The sequence below is a fragment of the Aureococcus anophagefferens genome, assembly GCF_000186865.1.
Source record: "Aureococcus anophagefferens unplaced genomic scaffold AURANscaffold_14, whole genome shotgun sequence".
Lineage (NCBI taxonomy): Eukaryota > Pelagophyceae > Pelagomonadales > Pelagomonadaceae > Aureococcus > Aureococcus anophagefferens.
Window position 1 is genome coordinate 265,477 of NW_008705574.1, and position 26,061 is coordinate 291,537.

Consider the following 26,061-nt stretch of genomic DNA (forward strand, 5'->3'; position numbering starts at 1 on the left):
CGCCGTGCGCGCCGCCGTCGCCGTCGCGCTCAACGACCGCGTCGCCGCCTACCCGGACGTCGACGTCTCCGAGTGCGCGACGCCGCCGCCGACGGCGCCGCGGACGATCTCCGCGGAGTCCGTGCCGGGCGCGCTGCAGAACAGCATGATCCGCTGCGACTCCCTCGACGCCCTCAACTGCTGACGCGCCCCAAGAAGAGAATCCCATGAGAACCGCTCCCCCCGGAGCACAGGCCCGCCTCGAGCGCGACTCGGCGAAGGCCCCGCGGCTGTTGTTGTCCCCCGTTGCACATAGTATCGTAATCGCACCCTCGAAGTAACGCGTCCCCCCAAAAAAAACAGAGCCGGCTAGTGCCACTTGAGCGGCGGCTCGCGCTCCTTGATGTTCGCGATGGAGCCCGGGACCTTCTCGAGCTCGTAGAACTTGGAGTCGAAGTGGGACTCGTAGACGGTGACGAGGCGCAGGCCCGCGGGCACGGGCTCGTCCTCGCCGACGCCACCGGCCACGGGCGGCGTGCCGCAGACGAGCGCCATCTTGTCGTCCTCGGGCTCGTCGCTGTCCGACTCGTAGGACGCGTCGCTCTCCGAGTCGTCGTCCTCGGACGCGTCGTCGTCGAGGCGCGGCGCGTCGTCGTCGTCGCCGTCTTCGATAACCCGCTTCTTCGGCGCGACGACGAGCGGCTTGGGCTTCGGGACCTTGGGCTTCGCGCCGCCGTCGGCCGCGAGGACGTCGCGCGCGTGGATCAGCTTCGAGAAGGGCTCCTCGCCCGCGCCGCAGAGCCAGCCGTCGACGCGGTGGCTCAGGATCTTCTTCGCCCACGCGCGGCGCTTCGGGTCGGCCAAGTCTCTCTTGTCGCGCACGGGCGCCTCGAACGACACGAAAATATTGGTGTGGCTGCCGATCTTGCCCAGCTCGAGCTCCTCGTCGAGCCAGCGCGCCTGGAGCGCCGCGCGGTCGTCCAACGCCGGATCCAGGTCGAAGAGCGTCGAGTTGAGGACGACGTACTTGGCCCCGTTCTTCCAAAAAGAATAGAAGCTGGACCCGAACGTCGCCTCGTAGGCGTCGAGCGACGCCCTGTCCGGCGCGTCCAACTTGCCGCAGACGTACATGGTCGGGATCGTCTCGGAGACGCGCGCCATGGTCTTCTTGAACTTGTCGAGCGCGACCGCGCGGCCCGCCTCGCCGACCTCGTAGGCGACCAGGTTGCCCGCGACGAACAAGAACGGCGGCCGCAGGCGGTTGACGGCGGACACGGCGCGCCGGATCTGGGCGAGCTCGTGGTCCAGCGACGCCGGGTCCGCCGGGTCGAGCTTCTTCAGCCGCGCCTTGCGGCCCACGCGGGGCTGGCCCATGACGACGAACGCGGTCGGCGCGTCGTACTTGCTCTCCGCCTGTGCCGAAACCAACCACTGGTTTGGGGGGTCCCCACCAAACTTGAGAATTCTCTAGCTCGGTCAAATCAAAGTCGATTCGGCTGATTTTTGGACGGATCGATCGCTCTCGTCGAGTTCTCGAAGCACAGTGAAAGAGTCTGGTCCAAATCGTTCGAATACGCTCACATTGAAGTCGGGTTGAATATTTGGTTTCGGCACAGCTCTCCGCGTCGTAGCCGAAGCCGAGGTACTGGCGCGTGCAGGGGTCCGTGCGCGAGCAGCGCGCGTCGACGGGCGAGTCGTAGAGGAGGCGGTGGACCTTCAAAGTCTTCAGCGCGCCGACGCGCTCCAGGTAGCGGCGGAGCGTCGCGCGCTCGACGGCCGTGAGCCAGGGCACGAGCTTCCCCGACCCGTCGAGGGCCGCGGTCGTCGCCGACGGCCCCAGGCGCTTCTCCGCGTAGTCCGCGCGCTCCGCGAGGTCGCCGACGGCCCGCAGCGCGAGCTCCGCGAGCGTCGGGATCTTCGTCGCGGCCGCGGCCGCCCGTTTGTTCGGATCGGGCGACGCGGCGTACTCGGGCGCGAGCCAGGCGGTCTTTCGCAGCGCCGACAAGTCGCCGGGCGCCGCGGTCGCTCCGAGGCGCGACGCCGGGTCCTCGCGGAGCAGCGCGCCCACGAAGTCGCCCGCGGGCGAGATCCGCAGGATCTCCGGGAACGTGTCGCGCGCGACCTGGGCAGCAAAAGGGTGATTCAATGTCGCTTCAACGTGAGTTTTCCGCGTGCGCCCGTTCCGGAAAATGCATCCACGCTTCGAGACCGTTCCGAGAGATGATCGCTCGTCCAAGAATTAGCCAAAACGAGTGGGAAACGGCCGAGATATGAGCCTTTGAAGTTGGGAATTTCGCTCTCTTTTGCTGCCCTGCGCGCGACGGCCCGCTTGATGCGCAGGAAGCTAAAGTAGGGGCTCTGGGCCTTGTAGGGGCCGACGCCGCACACAAGCTGGTAGGCGACGATGCCCACGGCCCAGAGGTCCGCCGCGTAGCTCGTCGTCGACTTCGACTCGACCATCTCGGGCGCCATGAACTCGGGCGTGCCCACGAACTCGGGCCCGTTCAGATCCGTGTCCACCAAATCCTTCGCCGTCCCAAAGTCGATCAGCTTCACGTGGCCGTCGGCCGTGAGCATCATGTTCTCGGGCTTGATGTCGCGGTGCACCAGACCGCACGCGTGCACGTGCTCGACGGCGTCGACCAATTCCGACACCCAGAAGCGCGCGAGGCTGTGGTGCACGGGCACGCCGGCGCGCGCGCCGTCGGGGCTCAGCGTCTGGGCCCACATCTCGCCGCCCTCGCAGAGCTCCATCATGTAGTAGAGCGTGTAGTAGTCCTGGAACGTGCGGAACATCTTGATCAAATTCGGGTGCTCGCCGCGCGGGCCGTCCTGGAGCTTCGCCAGCGCCCGCTTCTCCATCTTGATCTCGTTGTGCACGTTCGGGTGGCGCTTCTTGATCTTGTCGACCTGGGCCTTCTCGACGAGCTTTAGAGCAAAAGTCTGGCCGTCGGCCTTGCGCTTCGCGCGATAGATCGACGAGTAGTTGCCGTTGCCGAGCTCCTCGATGACCTCGAAGTGCTTGATGGACGGCGCGCCGGCGGCCTCGTCGCGCTTCTGCTCCACGTGGTCCCGGAGCTTCTCGAGCTCGTCGAGGGACTTCTCCCGCGCGATGGCCTGGTGCTGTCCTCGCCGTCGACCTTCGCCGGGATAGCCTCGAACGCGCCGTCGAGCGTCGCGTCGGCGGCGTCGAACTGGCGGTCCTCGCAGAGGGCCTTGGCCTTGCGGTACCAGGCCTTGGCGTAGGTCCCGTCGAGCGTCGAGCGCCGCGTCCGCGTCGTCGATCGCCTGCTGCCAGCGGCCGAGCCGGAGGTACGCGGCCGCGCGGTTGCTGTGGAGCACGGCGCTCGGCTGGATGGCGATGGCCTCGGCGTAGATGCCGCAGGCCTCGATGGGCCGCTTCTCCATGAGGGACCGGTTCGCGTCGGCCTTGAGGCGCTCGACCTTGTCCACGAGCTTCTTGTCGAGGAGCGCGGCCATGGCGTCGGGCCGCTTGCGCTTGATCTTGGCGCGCCGGGTTTACGGGCGGCGGAGGGCTGCGCGCACGGCGACGGCGGCGTGGCGGAGAGCTGCGCGCGCGGCCTGCGGGCTGTGAGCGAGCTGCGTTGCGCGCCGACGCGAATCGAGCTTGTCGCGCTGTGCAGATTTGCCTTTTTTGTTTTCAGCGAGCGCGACGCCTACGCCTCGCCTCGACGCCCGCGAACTCCGTCACCCGCGCGCCGCGCCGACGCCCGGACAACCCTCGAATCACAAGACAAACCGATGGCCTCGCGCGCCGAAGCGCTCGCCGCGGATAAGCCGCGCCGCCGCCTCGGCCCCGCCCGCGGCTCGACGCCCCCGCCCACGGTCTACGACGACCCGGTGGCCGACGACGCCCTGCCCGTCGCGCGCGACGGTTCTCCAGGCGAGATGGCGCTCGAGACGTGGTGGACGTTCTGGGGCCGCGGCATGCGCCCGGCGAAGAAGAACGACTGGCAGTCGTCGCGGCTCCACGAGTTCACGACGGCCGAGGCCTTCTGGCGCCTCGAGAAGGCGCTCGAGAAGCCGAGCGCGGTCGCCCTGCCGAAGAAGTTCGACTACCAGCTGTTTCGGGAGGCGATCCAGCCGGCGTGGGAGGACCCGACCAACGCCAAGGGCGGCACGTGGAGCGTCGAGCTGCCCCGCAAGGGGTCCGTGCTCGACGACTGCTGGCTGAAGCTCGAGCTCGCGGCCATCGGGGGAACGCTCGTCGCGCCCGGCGAGGACCCCGCGGAGGTCTGCGGCGTCGCGCTCAAGTGCAACCGCGGCCGCGACACCACGCTGAGCGTCTGGACGCGCGGCCGCGACGCGGCCGTGCAGCAGGCCCTCGGCGAGCGCTTCCGCCGCGTCCTCGACGTCGGGCCGGATTTCAAGATCACCTTCGCCGCGCACGACGACGCCGCGGTCCTCTTCTCCGCGTGAGTCCGTCGCGGAGAGAGTTCGCTCTTAAAGCATCGCTCGTACCCTGCCTAGTTGCCGAACCACCCCTTCTTGGGCAGCGCGGCGTGCTTGCCCAACGCGGCGTCGCGCGCGACGGCCAGGTTCTTCACGTAGAGCGCCTGCATGGCCGCGCGCGGGAGGCCCGACGCGTCGGCCGTCTCCGTCTTGCAGAGCTGGAAGATGGGGAGCTGGATGCACGCGGACCAGGAGAAGGACAGGTTCCAGGGCGCGTACTTGTCGCCGCCGCGCTTCTTCTTGAGGTCGTTGATCGCCGCGAGCCGCGACGACGCCTGCTCCAAATCCTGACCTCCCGAGAGGTAGTTCACGGTCTTGACCGCCACGGGCAGCACGCGCCGGAGCATCCTCAAGTTCGCGTCGGCGATGTCCTCCAACGAATACTCCGTCGCCCCGTCCTTGCCCGCGTTCACCAGATTCGTCTTCAGGATGCACCCTTCCAGGTACACGCCGTAGTCCGCGCACGCGCGGAACAACTCCATGTTGACGCGCGCGTTGGCCTCCACGGCGTCTTCGAGGGAGTGGTCCCCCTTCAAGACGAGGTCCGGTTCGACGATGGGCACGAGCCCCTCGGCCTGGCAGATCAACGCGTAGCGGGCGAGGTCGCGCATGTTCGTCTCGATGGCCAGCGCCGACGGCGTGCCCTGGGCGACGTCGATGGTCAGCGGCGACCGCCACTTGGCGAAGGTGCAGCCCGCGGCCTTGTACTCGCGGCAGCGCAGCGCGAGGCCGTCGAGGCCCTGCATGCACGTCTCGCCGGACGTGCCGGGCAGCTTGTAGACCGTGAGCGACGGCTTGACGCCGGGCAGCAAGCCGCGCTTCTTCAGCAGCGCGGGGAACGGCGTGCCGTCGTCGGCGCACTGCTTCACGGTCTCCGGGTCGAGGATGACGGCCGTGAGGTAGTCGGGCGCGCCGGGAGCGTCGAAGAGCGTCTGGCGGTAGCAGCGGCGCAGCTCCTCGGACGGCGTCAGGCCCACGGCCTCGAGGCGCGGGTTGATGGTGCGGCCGCTCTCGTCGCAGGCGCTGATGCCCTTGCCGGGCGTGGCGATGTAATTGACGACGCCCTCGAGCTCCGCTTTGGCCTCCTTGGAGAGCCACTTGCGCCGCTCGTCGGCGCCGGCGCCGAAGCAGTGGTGGGCGGCCATTGCTGCAGAGGTGTTTAGGCCGAACGATGGGCAGTCGACGCGAGCTCGTGCAGTCGATCGAGAGATCGCAGCTGACGAGGACTGCAACCATCGGATGTTAAGCTTCAATGTTGCATCGTTGAAGCAAAGCATCCCTCTATTCTGCTCTTGATTTAAAGCAGACCCGAGCACAGGATCGCGATGGCCGTCAGCACGACGCTCCGCCGGTGCTCCGGCGGCGCCTTGGCGAGCGCGAGGCCGGCCAGCGGCCCGAGCACGACGAGCTTCGCGCCGAAGCGCTCGGTCAGCGACCCGAGCACGTTGCAGAGCGATATGAGGCCGGAGAGCGCCGTGACGAGGGTCCAGGGGTTCGACGCGAAGGTCGCGCCCAGCCGCCGACACACCGCGGCGCCGTTTTTCGCGCGCTGCACGAGCGCCTCCGGCGAGAAGTCGTACGCGGCCACCGCCGTCGTCGCCGCGTCGTCGTCGTCGCTGCCGAAAAACGCGCGGAACAGCTCCTCGGCGTCGACGTCCCCGAAGGCCCCCGGCCCGCCGCTCGGCGCGGACGACGAGCCCGACGACTCCTCGGTGCCGCCGCCGCCAAAGTAGTCGTGGTGCCGCCGCGCGCGGGGGTCCGAAAGCGTAGCGAAGGCGGCGGAGACGCGCTTGAAGGCGTCGGCCGCGCCGGGCTGGCTGTTCTTGTCCGGGTGGAGTCTTAGGGCGAGTTTGCGGTAGCTCTTTTTGATCGCCGCTCCGTCGCAGCGCTTGTCGACGTCCAAGATGCCGTAGAGGTCGCTCGGGTCGCAGGCAAGGATGCGCCCGACGTCGCCGCTGGCGCCCGCGCGGCGCGCCGACGGCGCGCTGCTCGGCGCGCTGGCCGACGGCGCGCTGCTCGGCGCGCTGGCGGTGTCTGCTGCGCCGTCGAGGACGGCGCGGACGCGCGCGACGAGCTCGCTCTTCTCGTTGACGTCGGCGTAGCCGACGCGCGCGGCGTCGAGCGTCTTTTTCAGGCGGCTGATCTTCCAGGTGGCGGGATCGTCGTCCATTGCGGCTTGGCTCGATCTACAGGCCGCAGGGCAGCATCGTTGCACGCATTCTAGCATGGGGCTTTTATGACTGCACCCAAAACCTTGCGCCTTGCGTCTCGCCTCTCTCCATCGATCGGCGCGCGCCTCGCTGCTTGCTTCGCGCGGCTAGTCTAAGAGAACCCGGCAGTGATTCCGCGGCGTCCGAACCATGTCGACGCGCTGTCGTCACCAGAGTACCGCGCGCCTCGTGACCGACGCGCCGGGCCGCGCGCGCGCGCGCGGCTGTCCACGCCGGATCCGCCCCACCACGACCGGAGAGTACCCTCCACGACCACATGCGCGACCGCCGCGCTTTTAGGACCGTCATCATGGGCGACCGTGCGGCCGCCAAGCTGAACAACAAGTTCTCGCGGCAGAATGCGGCGCTTGGCGCGGAGACGCGCGACGCGGCGTCCCGCGGTTCCGCCGTCGGCGGGCGCGCGTTCCGAACATCACAACCACAGGACCAAGTTCCTGCGGGACATGAAGCTGCTCGTCGTGGGCCTGCGGGGCACGGGCGTCGAGATCGCCAAGAACTGCCTCCTCCAGGGCGTGAGCAGCCTCACGCTGTCCGCGGCGCCGCGTCGCGTCGTCTGCGGAGGCGCGCGGTCACCCGCGAAGCGCGCAGGTACGACCCGAAGCCCGTGGCCATCGCGGACACGGGCGCGAACTTCTTCCTCGGCGCGGACGACGTCGGGTCGGCCCGCGACGCCGTCTGCCGGCCGCGGCTCCAGGAGCTGAACCCGGAAGCCGCCGTCGTCGTCGCCGACGAGCTCAACGAGGCATTGGTCGGGGCCATGACCTGCGTCGTCTTCACGGACGGCGTCAACCGCGACGAGCTCGTGCGCTGGAACGAGTTCTGCCGCGGCCGCGAGAAGACCGTCGTCGACGAGCGCGGCGTGCCGACGACGGTCCCCGCGCCCGTGAGCTTCGTCTGGGCCTTCGTCGGCGGCCTGGCCATGTCCGTCTTCGTCGACCACGGCGACGAGTTCCTCTGCCGCGACGCCGACGGCGAGCGGCCCATCGTGCGCCTGGTGGAGTCGATCTCGCGCGAGGAGCGGGGCCTCGTCCGCTTCATCGTGCCCGACGGCGTCCCCGCGACGTCGCCGCCCGAGCACTCGCTCTACGAGTTCAGCGAGGTCGTCGGCTGTTCCGCGCTCGACGAGGCCAGCGCGGCGACGCTCGGCGGAAACTCGCTCAACGGCTGCCCGCCCTTCCCCTGGACGAGCCAGGCGGGCGACCCGGCGAACTCGTTCCGCATCGGCGACACGCGGTCGTTGGCGCCCTACGAGTCCGGCGGCCTCATCACGGAGCGCAAGAACCCCAAATTATTGCGCTTCAAGTCCCTGGGGTCGCGCCTCCTCGCGCCCGGGTCGTCGTTCGCGCCCGACGGCCTCGTCATGACCGACTACACGTTCTCCAACCACGAGCTCCAGCTCCACGCGGCGCTCGTCGGATTGATGGAGTTCGAGGCCACGGAGAAGCGCTTCCCGAAGCCCAACGACGAGGCCGACGCCGACGCCGTGCTCGCCAACGCCAAGGCCTACGCGGAGGCGTGCCGCGTCGCGAACCGCGCGACGGCGAACGGCTGCGGCGCCGCGGACGTCGACGTCGACGCCGACTTCTGCCGCGCCTTCGCGCGCCACTGCGCCGTGGAGCTCCAGCCCATGGCCTGCTTCGCCGGCGGCGTCGTCGCCCAGGAGGTCGTCAAGTGCGCGGGCAAGTACGCGCCCATCGACGGCTTCCTCCACTTCAACTCCATGGAGACGCTGCCGTCGCCGCCGCCGCCGCTCGCGGACCGCGCGCCCCAGGGCTGCCGCTACGACGACCTCATCGCCGTCTTCGGCGCGTCCTTCGTCCAGAAGCTCGGGAACCTGAACTACTTCCTCGTCGGGAGCGGCGCTCTGGGCTGCGAGTTCGTCAAGAACTTTGGGCTCAACGGCGTCTGCTGCGGCCCCGAGGGCCAGCTCGTCATCGCCGACGCGGACCGCATCGAGCTGTCGAACCTGACGCGCCAGTTCCTCTTCCGCGAGCACAACGTCGGCCACTCCAAGGCCGCGGCGGCGTCGAAGATGGCGACGGACCCGGGCCCGCGGACGTGCGCGAACGCGATGAACGCGGACCTCAAGGTGCGCACGGTCGAGGCCTACGTCGGCGTCAAAACGGAGACGACCTTCTTCGACGACGCCTTCTGGGAGGGTCTGGACGGCGTCTGCAACGCCTTGGACAACATGGAGGCGCGGTTCTACGTCGACGCGACGTGCGTCAAGTTCGAGAAGTCGCTGCTCGAGTCGGGCACCATGGGCACGAGCGGCAACGTCGACCCCGTCGTGCCCCACAAGACCAAGACCTACCGCGAGGGCGGCAACGCCGCCGAGGGCGGGGGGGTGCCCATGTGCACGCTGCGCAACTTCCCGCACCTCATCGAGCACTGCATCGAGTGGGCCCGCGACAAGTTCGCGGAGCTCTTCGAGAAGCCCGCGCGGCGCCTGCGCAAGTTCGCCCAGGACCCGCAGGCCGCCGTGGAGGACCTGCGCAAGAAGCTCGAGAGCGGCGACGCGGCCGCGGCGGACGGCGCCGCGGCCGACGCCGAGGCGCTCCTCGCGTCGCTGCGCCTCGCGCTAACGCCCCTGGCGAACCGGCGCGCGGCCTGCGCCCAGCGCGCCTTCGACGCCTTCCACGCGCTCTTCCGCGACATGATCCTCGACCTGACGACGGCGTACCCGGCGGACGCGCGCGTCAAGGGCGCGGACGGCGCCGACAAGGGCCCCTTCTGGAGCGGCCACAAGAAGTTCCCGAGCCCGGCGACCTACGGCGCCGGCAACGGCGACGACTGGAAGTTTCTCGTGTCCGCGACGCACCTCCTCGCGCAGTCCGTCGGCGCGCAGCCGCGCAAGGCCGAGGACGACGACGACTACGCGTCGGGCGAGCGGTCCGCGGACTGGGCCGCGCGCCTCGCCGCGTCCCTCGCGACGCCGGCCTACGTCTCCAAAAAGGTCGACACGACGGGCATGGAGCAGGGCGCGCCCAAGCCCGAGGAGGCGGCCATGGCCGGCGACGACGACGCCCGCGCGCGGGGCTTGGCGGCCGTCGCGGAGCTCGCGCGCGCGGACGCGAGCGCGCTCGTCGACGTGGAGCCCGCGGACTTCGAGAAGGACGACGACTACAACTTCCACGTCGAGTTCGTCACGGCCTGCGCGAACTGCCGCGCGGCCAACTACTCCATCCCCCCCACGGACTTCGACAAGGCCAAGCTCACGGCGGGCCGCATCATCCCCGCCATCGCGACGACGACGGCGGCGGTGACGGGCCTCGTCATGCTCGAGCTCTTCAAGATCGTGTTGGACAAGCCCGCGACGGCGCTGCGGACGCGCCAGGTCGGCCTGGCGTCGAACTACTACCCGTCGTTCGACGCGGACAACTTGGTGACCTTCAAGACCAAGGAGACGTCCGTGAAGCCCGACGCGTCGGGCCTGCCGCCCGACGCCTTCGACGACAAGGGCGACATCAAGAAGGCCTTCTACGAGGTGTCCACGTCCGTCGCGTACCCCGAGGGCCACAGCGTCTGGTCCAAGCTCGAGCCGCCGGCGGACGCGGAGACCTGGACCGTGGACGTGCTCAAGGACTGGCTCCTGAAGACCCACGGGCTCAAGCTCACGGCCTGGAACCTGCCCTGCGGCGAGACGACGGACGACGACGGCGGCAAGCGGTCGATCGCCGCGCGCGTCTTCCCCTTCGTCGAGCCCGTGGACCTCGCGAAGCTGCCCGCGCTGGACCTGCCCAAGGGCAAGGCCATGATGGAGCTCACGAAGGCGGGCATCCGCGGCGCCATGACCATGAAGTACCTGAACGAGTGGTCCAAGTACAAGGCGTTGGGGGGTTTGCCCGCGGTGCTGCCCGCGCCGGAGCCGTCGGCCAAGGACCTGACGCTGCGCGCCATCCTCGAGGCCAAGGGCAACATGAACCTCGCGAGCCGCAAGCGCGTGCTCCTCGACGGCCTGTCCTGCTCCATCACGCGGCCGGCCAAGGTCGACGCGAACGCCATGGACACGGACGCGGGCGGCATGGACCTCGACGAGGACTGCGACGTCGAGAAGCTCGCGCCCGTCCTCCTCAAGCTGAACATCGGCGCCTAGGGGCCGGGCCCCGCGCCCGCTAAGAAACTGCCGTGGGCTTCAACTTGCACGGCAAGCAATTGCAGCATCGACCATGCATGGTAGAATGGGTGAGCCGCGCGCGATGTGCTGAACGCGAAGCGTGCTGCAGGAACGCACAATACAGGATGGGTGCCATCGTCGTCGAGTATGCCTCGAGCCCAAGCGAGTCGCCGACGCCCGAGGCATCGTCGAAACCCGCGCCGACCACCGATGCATCGCTGGCGTTGCCGGACGACATGACGCTCGTGGCCGCGGCGCCCGAGAGCGACCTCATCTATTTTGCCACGCCCGAGGCGCCGTCGCGCGAGATCTGGGCCTACAGCGCCGCCGAGGACCGCGTCGTCGCCGTCTGGGCGTCCATGGACCGGAGCGTCCTGTCCCTCGCGCACGCCGGCGCGCTCCTGTCGCTCGAGACCGACGCGCGGGGCGCCGCGCACGTCTCTCGCTACGCCGTCGCGACAAACGGCCGCGTCGCCGCCGACGCCCAGCTCCTCGCCGGGCCCGTCGGCGCGGACGCGCCGCCGCCCCGCGGCGTCGTGCGCGCGGGCGGAGACCGCGTGCTCGCGGCCGTCGGCGACGACGTCGCCGTCTACGAAGCGGGCGGCGACGCGCTCTTCGAGCCGCGGCGGCGGTTCCGCCGCGGCGCGGACGCCGGCGCGGGCGACGCCGTGCTCGACGCGGCGCTGCGCGGGACGACGATCGTTTTCGCGACGCGCGCCGGCGCCTGGACCTGCGCGGCCGACGGGACGGCGCCCGCGTACCGCGCGGCCGAAGCCGACGACGCCGACGACGCCGTCGCGGTGGCGTTCCTCGACGACGGCCGCTTCGTCGTCGCGCGCGGCCTCGCCTGCGACCTCTACCGCGTCGACGGCGGCGGCCGGCCGCGGCGCGACGCGTCCTTCGCGCTGACCGCGCGGCTGGCGTCGTTCGTCGCCGCCCGCGGCGCGACGGCGTACGCGGGCACGGACCGGGGCGTCGAGGTCTGGCGGACCGACTTCCTGCCGCGGCTCGACCTCGTCCACGCGGCGCCGCCGGCCGCCGCGCGGCTCCGGCTCGCGCTCGTCGCCTCCTCGGAGGGCCGACCTGGCGGCCGCGCGTGGCCCCTCGCGCCCGAGCCGCCCGCGGCGCCGGACGACGACGCCGGCTCCGTCGACTCCTTCGAGGAGACGGGCCTGTGCCCCGAGCCGGAGGGCGACGGCGACGCGACGTCCGAGACGCGCGCTCCCCGCTCGAGAGGCATACCGCGCGGTAGTTTTCTATGCGGTTCTCGCGCCTGGGCACTACGCGGGTCGCTACCTCGGACGGTTCTGTTGCGAGCAAACCCCGCGATGGAACTCGGCTTGCGTTCGAAGCAACTTAGGGCGGCGAAAAAGGCGGGGATCAGACCGCGCCTAGAGGCCGAGCTTCGTGCGGCGCCAGTGGCGGCGCTTGGCGTTCCAGCGGATCTTGTTGTCCGTGCGCATGCGGATCCACTGGGGGATGGGGCGGTTCTGCTTCATCTTCTTCGCCTGCGGGGAAACGAGCGGGTGAGCGACGTTCGTCCGTCGGCGAGCGAGTGCGCGCCCCTCGGCGCGGAACCCACGGCGTCGCAGCCCCGCCCCGCGGCAGGGCACGCGCGGGTCGGCGTCCCGGGGCGGGGCTCGGCCCGGCGTCGGCTCCGTGGCGCCCGCCGGCGGAACGCTTTCGCCGTCGGTCCGTCGGTCCCGGCTCCGGCCCCCTCTCGTGGACTGGTATTGGACTCGGCGGCGCACCAGAGTCCGCTTCGTGCGGAACGTCTTGTGGGAAGGCTGCGCGAGGGGGGCGCGCGGTGAGCGCTGAGCGCGGCGCAGCGCGGCGACGGGGAGGGTTTGGGGGCGCTCTCTCGCGCAAACGCGTCTCCGGGGACGGGGTCACCGTCCAGCGATTCGCCACCGTCGTCAAGAGCCCGGTTGAAGGCTCAGCGGCGGCGGAGAGGCGGTCACTGGACAGCGCGGGAGTGGAGGGCGCTCTCACCATCGTATCGTCGCCGCCAAATAGCGATTGATTGGAGCGAGGACGCCGGGGGTCCGATGAGCACGCGCGGGTGCACCGCGGCGCGCGGAGCCGCTCGCTCGCGACGTCGGACACCCATGATGGAGCCGAGGGCGACGTCGACGAGGCCCGGCTCGACGATAACGAGCCGGCGGAGGATGCCGTCGCGGAGCCCGACGGCGAGGATGCTGTGCCATGGGGTGTGATTCGCGCGGGGCCACCGTGTGACAAGCCGCCGAGCGACTCGGACTCGGAACCTAATCGCCCCGTGTGTGTGTCCCTGGTCGCTTAAGTAGTTCGGCGGCGCGGTCACCGCGCCGCGGAGGGGTCTGCCTCGAGCGGGCCGGGGCGCGTCTTGGGCGCCGCTGACGGGCGGGTGCTTGGGTCCCGCCCCCTAGCGGCCGAGGCGCTTGAGGAAGCCGCTCTTCTTCTGCGGCGCCGGCGGCGCCGGCGGCATGCCCTGCGGCGGGTAGGCCGCGGGCGGCGCCTGGGGCTGCGCGGCGGGCGCGGCGGAGAAGCCCGGGAGCCCCTGGCCGGGCGCGTCGAGCGCGATCTCGTCGGAGAGCACGTCCGTGAGGGAGGACTCGAAGCCCGTGGCGAGGACCGTCACGGAGACGTCCTGGCCCATGTTCTCGTCGACGGACGCGCCGAAGATGATGTTCGCGTCGGGCGCGACGTTCTCGTAGATGACGCCCGCGGCGGAGTTGACCTCCGCGAGCGTCAAATCCGGCGGCCCGCAGATGTTGAAGACGACGGCCTTGGCGTTCATGAACTGGGAGTCGAGGAGCGGGCAGGACGTCGCCAAGCCCGCGGCCTCGGCCGCGCGGTCCTTGCCCTTGGACTGGCCGATGCCCATGAGCGCCGTGCCCGCGTCGCTCATGATGGAGCGCACGTCGGCGAAGTCGACGTTGATGAGGCCCGGCTTGATGATGATCTCGGAGATGCCCACGACGCCCTGGCGGAGGATGTCGTCCGCGACGAGGAACGCGCCCTCCATCGTGGTCCCCTCGGGCACGATCTGGAGCAGGCGGTCGTTGGAGATGACGATGAGCGTGTCCACGGCCTCCTGGAGGTTCCGCGTCGCGACCTGGGCCTGCTGGGCGCGCTTCCGGCCCTCGAAGCCGAAGGGCTTCGTGACGACGCCGACGGTCAGCGCGCCGAGCTCCTTGGCGACGGACGCGACGATGGGCGCCGCGCCGGACCCCGTGCCGCCGCCCATGCCCGCCGTGACGAAGACCATGTCCGCGCCGGACAGCGCCGCGGCGATCTCCGCCCGCGACTCCTCGGCCGCGGCCTCGCCCTGCGACGGCTTGCCGCCGGCGCCCAAACCGCGCGTCGTCTCGCGGCCGATGTTCATCGTGTTCCCCGCGAGGCTTCGCGAGAGCGCCTGCGCGTCCGTGTTCATGGCCCAAAAGTCCACGAAGGAGCCCGCGTCCGTCCTACGGGGCATGGGTTCACTGCCGGTTCTGAGTTCGAAGGACGCGGGGCGACGCGCTCGACCATGCGGTTCACCGCGTTCCCGCCGCCGCCGCCGACGCCGACGACCTTGATGCAGCAGGGCGCCGTCATGAGCGGCGCGCCGTCCGCCGTGTAGAGCTGCCCCGCGGGGGACGCCGCCGCGGACGTCGCGTCGAGCTGGAACTCGTCGAAGGAGGCGGCGCGCAGCTGTTCCGTCTTGAACGTCCCCGCGGCCGCGTCATACCTCCCCTGGAAGAGGCCCGCCTTCTTGGGGGCCAGAGCATCGGCCGAGTAGGCCAACGCCGCCGTCAGGGCGGCAATTTTGCGCACCATCGGATGCAGTCAAGTCGCCTCGCCCTCAAGAGCCCACCGCAACTGGCTCAACGCAGCTCTTGATTGGCTCGCAAGCCTTTTTTGATTCCAATGGCGCCACGGCACAGCTGCGTGCAGAGCGGTGTCGTCGCTTAAACTTGGCGTAAATTGCCTACCCCAGCTGCCACACCCACGTCGTGCTCGGAACCAAGGGGCGTATCCAGCGCCGTCGATCGTGACGCGCTTCGCCGGTACGCGGCGCGGCGCCAGCCTGGGCGAACTTGAAGTGGCTAGCCATTCGTCGCAAATCGAGCGCTTGTTTCTGGCACGTTTGGCCACCGGGCGTCTCTGGGCACTGGCCAAAAACCGCGAATTTAGACGGGGAGCGCGTCGGCCATGGACGCGTCGCCGGCGCAAAACCACCCATCTCAGAGCAGAACAGAGCTGCCACCGCCACAGCCGCCGTCCGCCGCTCGCGCTGTAACTCACGCTCGTCGTCGCAACAGCTTCGCAGAGAGCTCATCGGCGGCAGCAGCGACCGCGCCGTCCGCCGCTCGCGCTGTGACGCTCGTCGTCGTAACAGCGTCGCAGACAGCTCATCGGCGGCAGCAGCGCTGCCGCAGCACCGCTGTCGCGGCGCATTCGCAGCGCCGAGCGCACACACCATGCACTGCTTCCTCCTCGCAGCGGCCGCCGCAGCCTTCGAGCTCAACTACAAAAGTATCGCCGTGACCGCGCCGCGGCGCGTCGTCTCCGCCGCGGACGTCGACGCCAAGTTCGACGAGGTCAACAGGCCCTACGCGCTCGTCGGCGTCGACGGGCCCGCGGCGCTGGGCCTCTGCGTCTTCGCGGACGTGGCCTTCTCGGCGCCGGGCTTCGAGTGGCGGCGCGAGAACTACCTCGTCGAGCTCCTCGACGACCAGGCCGAACCCTTCGGCTTGGTGTCGACGGCGCTCGCGGACGCGGCGGTCGTCGACGGCGCTTCGCACGACTTCGACTTCGACGTCGACCTCGACCTGCGGAGCGCCCTCTCGCCCGAATTCGGCGACCTCGAGAAGGGCGCGACCTGCGCCTGCAGCGTCGCCGTGAAGCGCGTCCTCGAGAAGCGGCCGGACCCGCGAACGGACGACGAGAAAAAGGCGATCATCGGCGAGCGGCTCCGCGCGCGCGCGGCGGCCGACGGCGAGGCGGCGGCGAACGCGGAGATCCGGGGCTTCTTGCGCCGCGAGACGGGCGAGGACTGGGCCCACATCTCCGTCGCCATCGCGGACCGGGAGAACATCGACCTCGGCGACGTGCCCGCGTTCCTCCGCGAGCGGACGACCGTGACCTGGCGCGACGCGTAATAGTGCCGATCGGGGTCTACCAAGCTCGCGGGAGCCGCGGCCCCTTTTCGATCCCCGGCGCGCGCGGACGGGAACAGCGACACAAGTCGCGACGCGGCCCCTCAGGCTCGAACCGGACGCCCCCCCGGCGGAGAGGCGCGGGTTTGTATAGATGTTTACGGGGGGCGCGACGCGGCGGCCGTCGCTACTTGAACCGCGGGCGGCGGAAGAATGCCCGCGGCCGTGTTTTTCGTCGGGGGGGCTCCGGGGAGAGGACGGGACGCGCAAGCGCCTAGTCCGACTCCTCGCCGGCGTCGCCGCCGCCGCCCGCCGCGGCCTTGGCCGCGGCGCGTTTGCGCGCGACGCGGCCCGGGCGGCCCTGGCCGTAGGGCGACGTGATCGCGAAGTCGATGTGCTTCTCGGAGTCGAGGCGCACGAGGAACGACGGCACGTTGACGACCTGCTTGCCGACGCGGATGTGGCGCTGCTTGATGAGGACGCGCGCGTGGTGGATGGACTTGGCCAGGCCCTGCTTGAAGACCTTGGTCTGGAGGCGGCGCTCGAGGAGGCGCTGCGTCGTCATCTGGAGCACCGCGTCGAGCTCGAGCTCCGTCTCGTCGAGGAGGCCGTAGCGCTGGAGGCGGCGGAGGAGGGCCGGGGCCTCGAACATGCGCGCGGGGTCCTTCGTGTCGAGCGTCAGGAGCGTCCGCGCGGCCTTGCGGAGCTTCGCGAGGGCGAGCTGCGTGCGCCAGAGCTCGCGCTTGCACCGGAGGCCGTACTCGCCCACAAGCTTGAGCTCGCCATCAATACGCTCCTTCTCGAAGGGGCGGCGGGGCGTCTTCGACGTCTTGCGGTAGTTCCGCAAAAAGCTCGTCTTGGGCATCGTTTATTTACGCGCGGCGGCGGCGATTACGACGGCGCAGGCGGAGGGCGAGCTAAATCGCTAGCGGAGGAGCTGTCGCTGCCGCGCGCGATTTTGCCCCGGCGAGATTTTGGCCGGGGTCGGCCACGATCGCGTATGGTGTGTAATTTTTGCGCAGCCCCGACCAGCGTGCATTGACCACCAAATCGATAATCGACACCGCGAAAACCATGGCCGAAAACAAGAGCGACGCGCTCCTAGAACAAGAAAACGCCGCCATCCTCTGCGTGCTCACGGAAGCCGACGAGTACTACAAGGAGCAGCAGCGCCTCGGCAAGACGATCCGCAAGGGCTTCCTGGACCTCGCCAAGGCGCGCCAGGCCGTCGGCCCGTCGTCGTCCATCTCCGCGCTCAACGTGCGCGAGGAGCTCAGCGCCCAGTTTTCCGTCGACGCCGACGACGCGTTCGACGCCTGCGCCGTCGACCAGCTCGCGGCGTCGGCCGCGTTCCGCGCGCGCAAGGGCGGCCTCGACGAGTCGCGGCGCGTGCCGAGCTCCGAGTCGCTGCGGCGCCGCGGCGACGCGGCCGCGGCGGCGACCGCGGACGCGACGACGTGCGAGGAGGACGCGCCGCCGCCGCCGCGCGACACGGTCCTCCTCTTCGCGGGCATGCCGCCGCCGGCGCTCCGCAAGGCCAAGAAGGAGTTCGTCACGGCCCTGCAGCACGCCGTCAAGCTCGCGAACGCCGGGCGGCGCATTCGCAAGGCCCTCGACGCCATCGACGGCGCGAGCCCGTGAGAGTCTACAGGACCGCCTAACTCGAATTACGCCGACCGCATGCAGTCCAGCGCCCCCTCGCTCTCCAGGCGCTTCGAGCTCGCCATGCGCGCGAGCCGCAGGGACGTCGCGACGTCCTTCCGCGTCATGCCCTGCGCGGCGCGGGGGAACGGCGGTTGCGATCGCGACGGTAAAAAAAGGACGCGGGGCTCCCCACCGCCGCGGCCTTGGCGCTCGTGGGCTGGCGCTTGTGGATGGGGGACTCCGTCTTGGGCGTCGGGTTCGCGGCCGCGAGCGCCATCCGCTCCTCGAGGTTGTCTCGCAGATGGAGGTACAGCTCGGCGCAGGTGTACTCCTCCGGGTCGATGGACGGGTCGACGCGCCGGATGACCGCCGCGGGTTCCGAGCTGCCCTGGAGCTCGGCGATGCGCCCGGCGCGGTCCGCGCGCCGCCGGTGCGCCTCCTCGATCTCGTAGGTTTCCTTCCGCAGCTGGAGCTGGAGCTGGGACTCGCCGTCGTGCTCGAAGCGCACCTTGTCCGCCTCGCTGTAGAGCGAGTACATCTCTCAGCGCCGCGACGAAGGTCCCGCGTCAGGACTCGGTGCGCCGGCCCATAGTAGCGCGCAGCACCTGCGGATACGCTGAAGGGGCAGCATCAGCTCCCCACTTCCGAAGGAGTTGGCCGCCTGGGGCACAGCGTTTGGGCTGCCGTAGCGCCGCCCGCGCACCGGCGCCGCGCCTCCTGGGACGGCGCGCCGGACCGCGGGCGCGACTTCGGCCGCTTCGGCGCGACTGGCGCCGCTCGACGGGTGCTCCGCCTCGCGGCGCGCTCCCGGGCTGCCACCACCATGGGCGGCGGTGCTTCGAGGCCCGCGGGCGACGCGCCGGATAGGCGCAAGGGCGGCGGCGGCAAGAAGAAGTCCAAGGACCCGAAGGCGCGATTATTTCCCGCGTCGGATCCCGCGTCGTTCAAAACCCTCGACGCGCGCGCGTTTGCAGGTCGTCCTCGAGCAGCGGATCGAGGCGGGCGACGACAAGGAGGTGGCGGCCATGCTCCAGAAGTCGCCAGACCTCGTCAACTGCAGCCTCGACGACGAGGGCATGCGCGCGCTGCAGGTCGCGTGCCGCCACGGCCAGCTCGAGATCGTGCAGCTCCTGTTGAAGCTCAACGCGTTCCTCAACCAGAAGAACGACTCCGGCGCGACGGCCCTCATGTACGCCGCCGCCGGCGGCTTCGACAAGATCTGCAAACTGATCCTCGACGCGCGAGACCCGCGCCTCGATGTTTTGTCGCGGCGCGTCCCCGGAACGCCCGTCTTTTCGCAGGCCGGCGCGGACGTGCGCATCGTCGACAAGGACAAGCAGAGCGCCCTCGAGTACGCCCAGCTCAACAATCGAACGAAGGTCGAGAACCTCCTCCAGCTCTACGCGTGCGAGTACACGTGGTAGTCCGGCGCGGCGGCGGCGGCGGCGCGCGCGGTTTCGGGCGCTCCGGGCGGAACCGCCGCGTGCGGTTTCGAGCGGAACCGCCGCGCGACGCTCCGACGGTCTCTTTTCGGCGTAAGGACCATCCTAGGAGTCAGAGCTCTGCTGTCGACTCCGGACTGCAACAACTCTTCGCGAAGATGTTGTCGTTTCGAAATCTGGAGCACACCGGCCCAATCAAGCCGAGGTGGCCGTCGCGAGTGAGTTCCTCCACCAAATATGCCGCCGCGGCGCAACCGCCGCCGCCTCCGGAAGGTGCCGCCGCCGCCGCCGCGCGGCAGCGGCTTCGTCGTCCCGCATGGAACGGCGCCGCCGCCGCCGCAGCAGGACCCCTTCAGCTGCTGCATCGTGGGCTGCTACGAGGACGACCCGCAGCCGATGCAGCCGTTCGAGCCCCAAAGCGAGCTCTTCGAGTTCACGGAGGTCGGCCAGGCGACGCCGGCCGTCGAGAAGGACCAGCTCGAGGCCCTGGCCATGAAGATCATCTCCCTCGAGGCGCTCGTGGAGCGGCAGGCCAAGTTCTCCGAAACGCAGGCGAAGGACCTCCGGCGGCTCCGGCGGACCATCGACAAGCTCGGCGTCGAGGCCGCCCGGAGCGACGACGAGGAGGACGAGGCCAAGGACGAGGCCAAGGACGCGGGCCCCACGGACAAGGAGCTGGAGATCGCCGACGAGGCCGACGACTACGAGGAGACGGAGGAGCTGGAGGCGTCCATCAGCGTCCTGTCGCGGTGACGATTTTCGAGAGATTTTTCGACCGGGAACACGAAGAGGAATCGTTACCGACATGCTTGGTAGGCGTCCATGTGGTCCGTGGCCTACGTGGCCTTCACGGGCCCCATGGAGGCGGGCACGTCCTGGCTCCTCATCTTCCTCCTCTTCTTCAACGGCTTCATCCAGCTCTTCTTCCTCAACATCGTCCGCGCGAACCTCATCGAGTTCGAGGTCGGCGACGCGACGATCTCGGACCTGAAGAGCTGGCGCGTCAACGTCGCCCACAGCGTCGAGTACTACGACGCGAACTACGACAAGTCCCTCGCGCGGCGCGTCTGCGACACGGACGCGGGCCTCGAGACGTCCGCGACGCAGTCGGACGCGTACGACACGTACAAGTCCTACGCGGGCGCGGCCATCGACGCGTCGTTCCTCGCGCCGGGGCCGTCCATGTGCTTCGTGGCGCTCACGGTCTGGGTTCTCACCATCGCCGGCGAGACGAACTCGATCTGGGCCAACGTCCGCGCGCTCTACTACTCGCCGACCGCGCCGCGGACGACCGTGGCCGAGCACGACGAGGGCGAGTACAGCTTCACGGCCCTGTCGCGGTCCCGAAAGTTCTCCGTGGGCTTCGTGCTGTTGGTCCGCTCGGCCATCTGCCTGGCGCTGCTCTGGTGCGGGTGTCTGTTCTTGACGGTGACGATCGACATGACGGATCTGCTTTTAAATACCGTCGCGCTCGAGTTCGTCCTCGGCGTCGACGAGCTCATCTTCAGTTCCCTGGCCCCGACGAAGGCCCAGGCCTACGTCGACTCGCACCGGGGCCACGCGGTGCCGCGGCCCGCGGCCTGGAAGGGCATCGGCGTGCGGACGCTCGTGACGATGGGCAGCTGCGTGACCCTCGTGGGCTTCCTCATGTACGGCGTCGTCTTGCCGAACCTGGAGCACATCGTGGAGGCGCGCGACGCGCTCTGCGCCGGCGACCGCGACTTCGTCATCGGCGAGGACGGCTTCGGCGTGCCCGTCTGGTCCTTCCCGGCGTGGATCGGCGACCCGAGCGCGCGCCCCGCGGACGACCCGGACTACCGCGACCGCAACTACCCCGACGGCGGCGACGTGCCCTACGCGCAGCCCGACTTCTCCATGGCCTCCAACTACGGCTCCTTCTCCGGCGCGACGGTCAACGCGCTCGTGCGCCAGCTCGGCCGCGTGCCCGAGGAGGAGTGCTGCTACAAGGGCGTCTGCGGCACCCAGGGCCCGGGCTCCGCGTGCATCGAGGACGACGGGTCCCTCTACGGCAAGCCCTGGGCCGACGCGCCGGGCTGCTGCCTCGTCGCCAAGACCTTCACGCAGGACGTCGTCGGCACGGACTACTCCGTCGGCACGAAGTCCGAGTGGACGGTGCCCGAGGCCGCGGCGATCTGGAACCCCATGTGCTACGACGTCCTGGACCTCGGCCTGCCCTACAACCAGCAGCTGGCGGCGGCCGTCGGCGACACGGTCGACAGCGGCCCCTGCGGCGGCTGCCCGGCGAACGCGCCCGCGTGCGTCCAGGAGACGGGCGAGTGCATCACGCCCGTCTGCGCGGATCTCGCGGACTACTGCCGGGCGAACACGAAGACGGGCAAGCGCGCGCGCCAGCTCTGCCCGAACACCTGCGGCTGCAACGACCCCACGAGCCCGCTGGCCTTGTTCGCGGGCGAGCAGGGCTGCGGCGACCAGTGCCGGCGGAGCGGCGTCTACACGCAGCTGCTCGACGAGCTGCCCTGCGAGGACGTCGCCGCCGACGACGCCAACTTCCTCGCGTTCCTGGACGACGCGGCGGCCGTCGCGCAGACCTGGCCGAGCGACTGGGCCGGCGGGCTGTCGCAGTGGGTCGCAGCGCCGTCGGGCATCCTCCGGGCCTACGGCTGCGCGGCGCTCGACGGCACCGCGGGCGTCGCGGCCTACAGCTTCGGGAGCAACCCCTGCGTCGAGGAGGGCTGGTGGTTTGGGGTGAAGCCCCTGTCCTACTTCTGCCCCGTGGCCTGCGCCTGCTACTCCGGCGACCCCCACTGCCCGACGTCGTGCCCCGCGCGCAACGGCACGGAGCCGGACTGCCCGGCCTACCAGAAGCAGTACGCCAACTCGTACCCGGAGTCGACGACCTGCGCCCTCGCCGCCGAGTAAGCGCCCATTTTCTTAGAAAGCCGACTACCGCTCGAGCATGAGGTCGAAGCCGTCGGCGATGAGCTCTCGCGTTTCCGTGTCCACGGTTTCGAAGACATAGCATTTGCCCGACGCCTCGAGGCAGAGGCTGCGCTCGTCGACGTCCTCGGGCACCGCGCCCGCGGCGCCGCGGCGCACGCGCGTGACGTCCGCGAGGGGCAGGGACTCCACCGCGCCGTCGCCCCAGATGACCCGGTCCTGCTCCACCGCGAGGCGGAGCGTGCGCGTCGTCGCCTGGCCGGCGTCGTGCTGGATCAGTTTGAAGCCGCTCGTCATCATCGTCTTGAACTCTCTGAGAAAAATCGCCTCGGACTTGTTCATCTGACTGACCTGCGCGTCGTGGTGGAACGCGACGTCGTTGGCCTCGGAGAAGGTCGCCGGCACGCCGTCGAGCGGGTGCGGCGGGTCTAGCGGCGACTCCAGGACCTCCTCCTCGGGTCCGTCGCAGGCGTCCTGGCCCGACACGCAGCCCAGCTTCATGAGCACATTGACGACCCCGACGCCGAGGTTATTCTTGTCCGTGGGACTCGACGGCTCGCGACCGAGCTGGCCGGACTCGGCCTGCCCCATGGCCGACGCCCGCGAACGACCGGGACCGAGGCCGACACTGTTGGATGGCAGCCCTGGCTTCGGGACAGCCCGAGTTCGATGTTCAAATTAACCGCTTGTACTGCAAGGAGGTCGGAGGTGCTTCTCTGGTCGATTAAGCATGCATATGGGCGCAGCCCGAGCATAGCTAACCGCCGTCGGGCGCGAACGCGCAGACTAGGCAAGCACGACACGTACCGCGCGGAGCCGCGCCAGCGGCTAAGAGCGCACAGCGATGAGCGCGAGTCGTGGCCTGGTCCTGGATGCGCTGCTGGAGTGGCTCGACTTGGGCAACGTCGCGCAGGTCGCGCAACTGAGCCAATCGCTGAATGCCAGAATGAATCAGTGGCGCGCGCGCCAGCGGTCGCTATCGCTGCGTCATCTGGTCGGAGTTTCGGGAGGAGCATGCCGGACGCTAACGGTCGGACTTCCGGGAGATCGGGCGAGTTGGGCATGGAATGATGAAGTGGTTGGGCCCCGAGCCGACGCAGCGCTGCGGGTGGTGATGCGTTTCTACCCCGCTCTGACCACCCTTGATCTTACCGCCTGCCTATTCACCTCGCAAGTGCTGATCGATCTGTCTGAAGCCTGCACAAAGCTCCAGCGCATCGTCGACACGGAAAGCCAGTGGAACAGAACCATTTTGAAATTTTCTTTTTTCGACCCTCTCCCTCGTACAGAAATAGATGTGGGGGGCTATGGCCTCACGTTGTCGGTCTCAAATCAACTTCAACGGAAGCGGCCAGGGCTCAGGATCGAGCGACACGCCGTCCGTTTCGAGGTTTATTTCGCAGACTACGACGCTGAGATTGACCGAAGTCAGGAACCGATAGTGATGTCGCTGGACGAGTGCAGACCTCAATCTGAACTGAAGGACGCTATTCGCAGCCGCGTCGGGTTTGAGGTGGAGATCATGGTTTTTTCGCCAGATCCAGAAGGACTAAGGCGCTGGCGTAAACGGCCAATGTTTTGGGAACAAAGTCCTCTCATTGAATGCCATAGAGAACCCTGCAATAGTTTGTCTGAATTCTCGGACTTCCGCAAGCGAACGCCCATCTCCGTCGACGCCTTTAAGGCGTATGAATCAGAATACTCGGACTCGGATTAATGTCATACTGCTAAGTAGTAGCCTCCGGCACCCTTACGCTACGCCTTCCGCTTCTTCCCGCCGCCGCCGCCCCCGGGGGCCTTGCGAATGGGGTCGATGGCGACGCCCGCGCGGACGCTGAGCTTGGGCTTCGTGAGCTTGCCGACGGTCGCGCGCGCGTTCCACTCCTCGCCGACGGGCTTGGCCATGTAGCGCTCGTACTGGCTCCGCGACGTGAAGGGGTAGGGCACCTGGGCGACCTTGAGCAGCGACGCCTTCTTCACGCGCTTCGGGTTGATGATGACGTGCGGCTTCTTGTCGACGACGGCGGGCGCCGGCGGCGCCTCGGCCTTGCGCTTGCGCTCCTTGCGCGGCGCGACGCCGTCGCCGGTCCAGGACCCCCAGCCGGCGAGGGCCGGCGCGACGGGCGCGGCCTTGGGCTCGAGCTCCGCGCGCTTCTGCGCCGCGAAATCCGCGGCGACGCCGTCGTCCGTCGCGAAGGCCATGGACACGAGCTCCTGCTGCGACAGGGCCGTGCGGTCCACGCGCTTCGCCGGCGCGGCGGCCGGCGCGGCGCCGTCGTCGTCGCCGTCGTCGTCGTCGTCGTCGTCGTCGCGGCGGGCGGCGCCGCGGGCGCCGCGGGCGCCGGCGCGGGCTCCGCGCGCGTGACCTCGACGGCGCCGCGCGCGATGGGCCGGCGGCCCCGGGACCGCGCGGCCGTCGCCGCCGCGAGCCAGGGGTTCGCCTCGTCGGCCGCGTCGTCGGCCGCGGCGGGCGCGGCGGGCGCCGCGGGCGCGGGCGCGGGCGCCGCGGACTTCTTCTTCGCGACGCGGAAGCTGCCCGGCGCGAGTTCGACGACGGGCGCCGGCGCGGCGACCTCGGGCGCGTCCTCGACGCCGCCGAGCGCGCGGAGGTCCGCGAGCGCGTCGCCGTCGGAGCCGCCGTCGGAGTCGTCGTCCGACGAGTCGTCCGCGGCGTCGGCCTCGGCCTGGAGCTCCTCGAGGAGCGCGGCGGCGTCGTCGCGCGCGCGCTCGACCTGGGCCTCGCGGGCCTTGCGCATGAACTTCATGTCCAGGAGGCCCGACCGCGGCAGGTCGAGCGCGCCGTCGCACTCCTCGAGCGACGCCTCCGCGGCCGCGCGCGCGGCGCCGAGCGCGTCGCCGCCGTCGTCGGAATCCGAGTCGGAGCCGGACTCGCTGCCCGACGCCTCGAGGTCCTGCTTCTTGCGCAGCGCCGCGCCGAGCGACAGGTTCTCCGCGAGCTCCTTGCGCCGCGCGTCGACGGCGCCCCTCCCGCGGATCTTCGCGCCGCGGGCCCAGGCCGACGTCGACGAGTGGCGCAGGTCCATGCGCTCCATGATGCGCTTCTTCGCGTCCTCCTCCTCGAGCTGGCGCCGCAGCTCCGGGTCCGCGGCGGCCGCGGCCTCCTCGGCGGCCGCGTCCTTCTTCTTCAAGCGCTTCTTCCGGAGCCGCGCGTAGGCCTTGGACTTGACGCGCGCGTGGTACTTGGCCTTGCGCTCCGCGTAGAAGAGCAGATCCCGCGTCTTCGACAGCTCGCGGCGCCGCTCGTCCGCCTGCTCCGCGTCGACGCCCGCGGCCTCCAGCGCCTTCGCCTCCCGCCGCGCGACGGCGGCCTCGTCACCCGCGCCGCTCGACTCCAGGATCTTCTCGATGCGCCGCTCCAGGGGCGTCTCGGCGAAGAACTTGCCCTGGAGCTCCGCCGACGACACGGGCGCGGGCTGCCGCGCGCCGAACGCGAGGCGGTCCGCCTTGGCCTCGCCGGTGACGGTGTCGTCCCAGCCGTCGGCGGTGCCCTTGGCCTGCTCGTAGGCGACCTCGCGCTGCGCCCGCCGCTCCGTCGCCTTGGCCAGCGGCGCGGCGATGTGGCCCTCGTCGGGCAGCGCGTCGGCGCGGCCGCCCTTGGAGCCGCCGCCGGGCTGGAGCGCCTTCTCGGCGGAGCGCGTCGCCGGCGCCGCCGACGTCGCCGCGAGGTCCTCGAGCGTGAGCATGGTCGGTGCTTGGTGTTGTCTGCTGCAAATGTGACGCGTGCGGGCGGGCTCTTCGCGGCGCTAGCAAGAGCTCATCACTTCCATCGCCCGCCCAAAGCGAAGCTCGATCGACGGCCGGCGCCGGCGGCGTCGACGTCCGCCGCCGCCGCCGTCGCCCGCGCTTACTAGGTACCTCCTCAAGACAGCGTGCACGCGCAGCCGCCGCCGTCCTCGGGGAGGGGGTCCTTCGTGTCGGGCGCGTCGACGATGTCGCCCATGATCATGACCACCTCCGCGATGTCCACGCGCCGGTCCTGGTCGTCGGCCCAGGCGCGGGGGAGCAGGCCGCGGAGCGCCGCGGCCCACCGCGCCGGCAAGACCGGCCGCTCGCCGCCGTCGACGACCTTCGCCCGGTGCGTCTTCTCGTCGTAGCCGCCGAAGGGCCGCCCG

At 70.0% G+C, this 26,061-nt stretch overlaps 6 protein-coding genes across 6 annotated transcripts; 1 reads left to right on the forward strand and 5 right to left on the reverse strand.

Moving 5' to 3' along the window:
• Positions 1–304: 304 nt before the first annotated feature.
• On the reverse strand, positions 305–5,597 carry AURANDRAFT_71922 (hypothetical protein; the record flags this gene model as incomplete). The annotated part of the gene is made up of 7 exons (XM_009040356.1): positions 305–1,392; positions 1,667–2,101; positions 2,302–3,096; positions 3,120–3,267; positions 3,296–3,483; positions 3,903–4,038; positions 4,480–5,597. The coding sequence occupies 7 exons, from the start codon at positions 5,595–5,597 to the stop codon at positions 349–351; spliced, it is 3,864 nt and encodes a 1,287-aa protein (XP_009038604.1).
• A 473-nt stretch (positions 5,598–6,070) lies between these two features.
• Positions 6,071–6,370, reverse strand: AURANDRAFT_17118 (hypothetical protein; the record flags this gene model as incomplete). Its single annotated transcript, XM_009040355.1, has 1 exon — positions 6,071–6,370. A coding segment is annotated over one exon (300 nt), but the record flags the coding sequence as incomplete, so codon positions are not given.
• Positions 6,371–7,126: 756 nt separating this feature from the next.
• On the forward strand, positions 7,127–9,984 carry AURANDRAFT_28676 (hypothetical protein; the record flags this gene model as incomplete). The annotated part of the gene is made up of 3 exons (XM_009040196.1): positions 7,127–7,212; positions 7,272–7,668; positions 7,702–9,984. Coding segments are annotated over 3 exons (2,766 nt in total), but the record flags the coding sequence as incomplete, so codon positions are not given.
• Positions 9,985–12,191: 2,207 nt separating this feature from the next.
• On the reverse strand, positions 12,192–12,590 carry AURANDRAFT_28672 (ribosomal protein L39; the record flags this gene model as incomplete). Its single annotated transcript, XM_009040354.1, has 2 exons — positions 12,192–12,308; positions 12,552–12,590. Coding segments are annotated over 2 exons (156 nt in total), but the record flags the coding sequence as incomplete, so codon positions are not given.
• A 496-nt stretch (positions 12,591–13,086) lies between these two features.
• Positions 13,087–14,616, reverse strand: AURANDRAFT_71923 (hypothetical protein; the record flags this gene model as incomplete). The annotated part of the gene is made up of 2 exons (XM_009040353.1): positions 13,087–14,249; positions 14,306–14,616. 2 exons carry the CDS (start codon positions 14,599–14,601, stop codon positions 13,205–13,207), a joined length of 1,341 nt encoding a protein of 446 aa, XP_009038601.1.
• Positions 14,617–16,197: 1,581 nt separating this feature from the next.
• Positions 16,198–16,788, reverse strand: AURANDRAFT_28757 (hypothetical protein; the record flags this gene model as incomplete). The annotated part of the gene is made up of 1 exon (XM_009040352.1): positions 16,198–16,788. The coding sequence occupies one exon, from the start codon at positions 16,786–16,788 to the stop codon at positions 16,198–16,200; it is 591 nt and encodes a 196-aa protein (XP_009038600.1).
• Between the last annotated feature and the right edge of the window lie 9,273 nt (positions 16,789–26,061).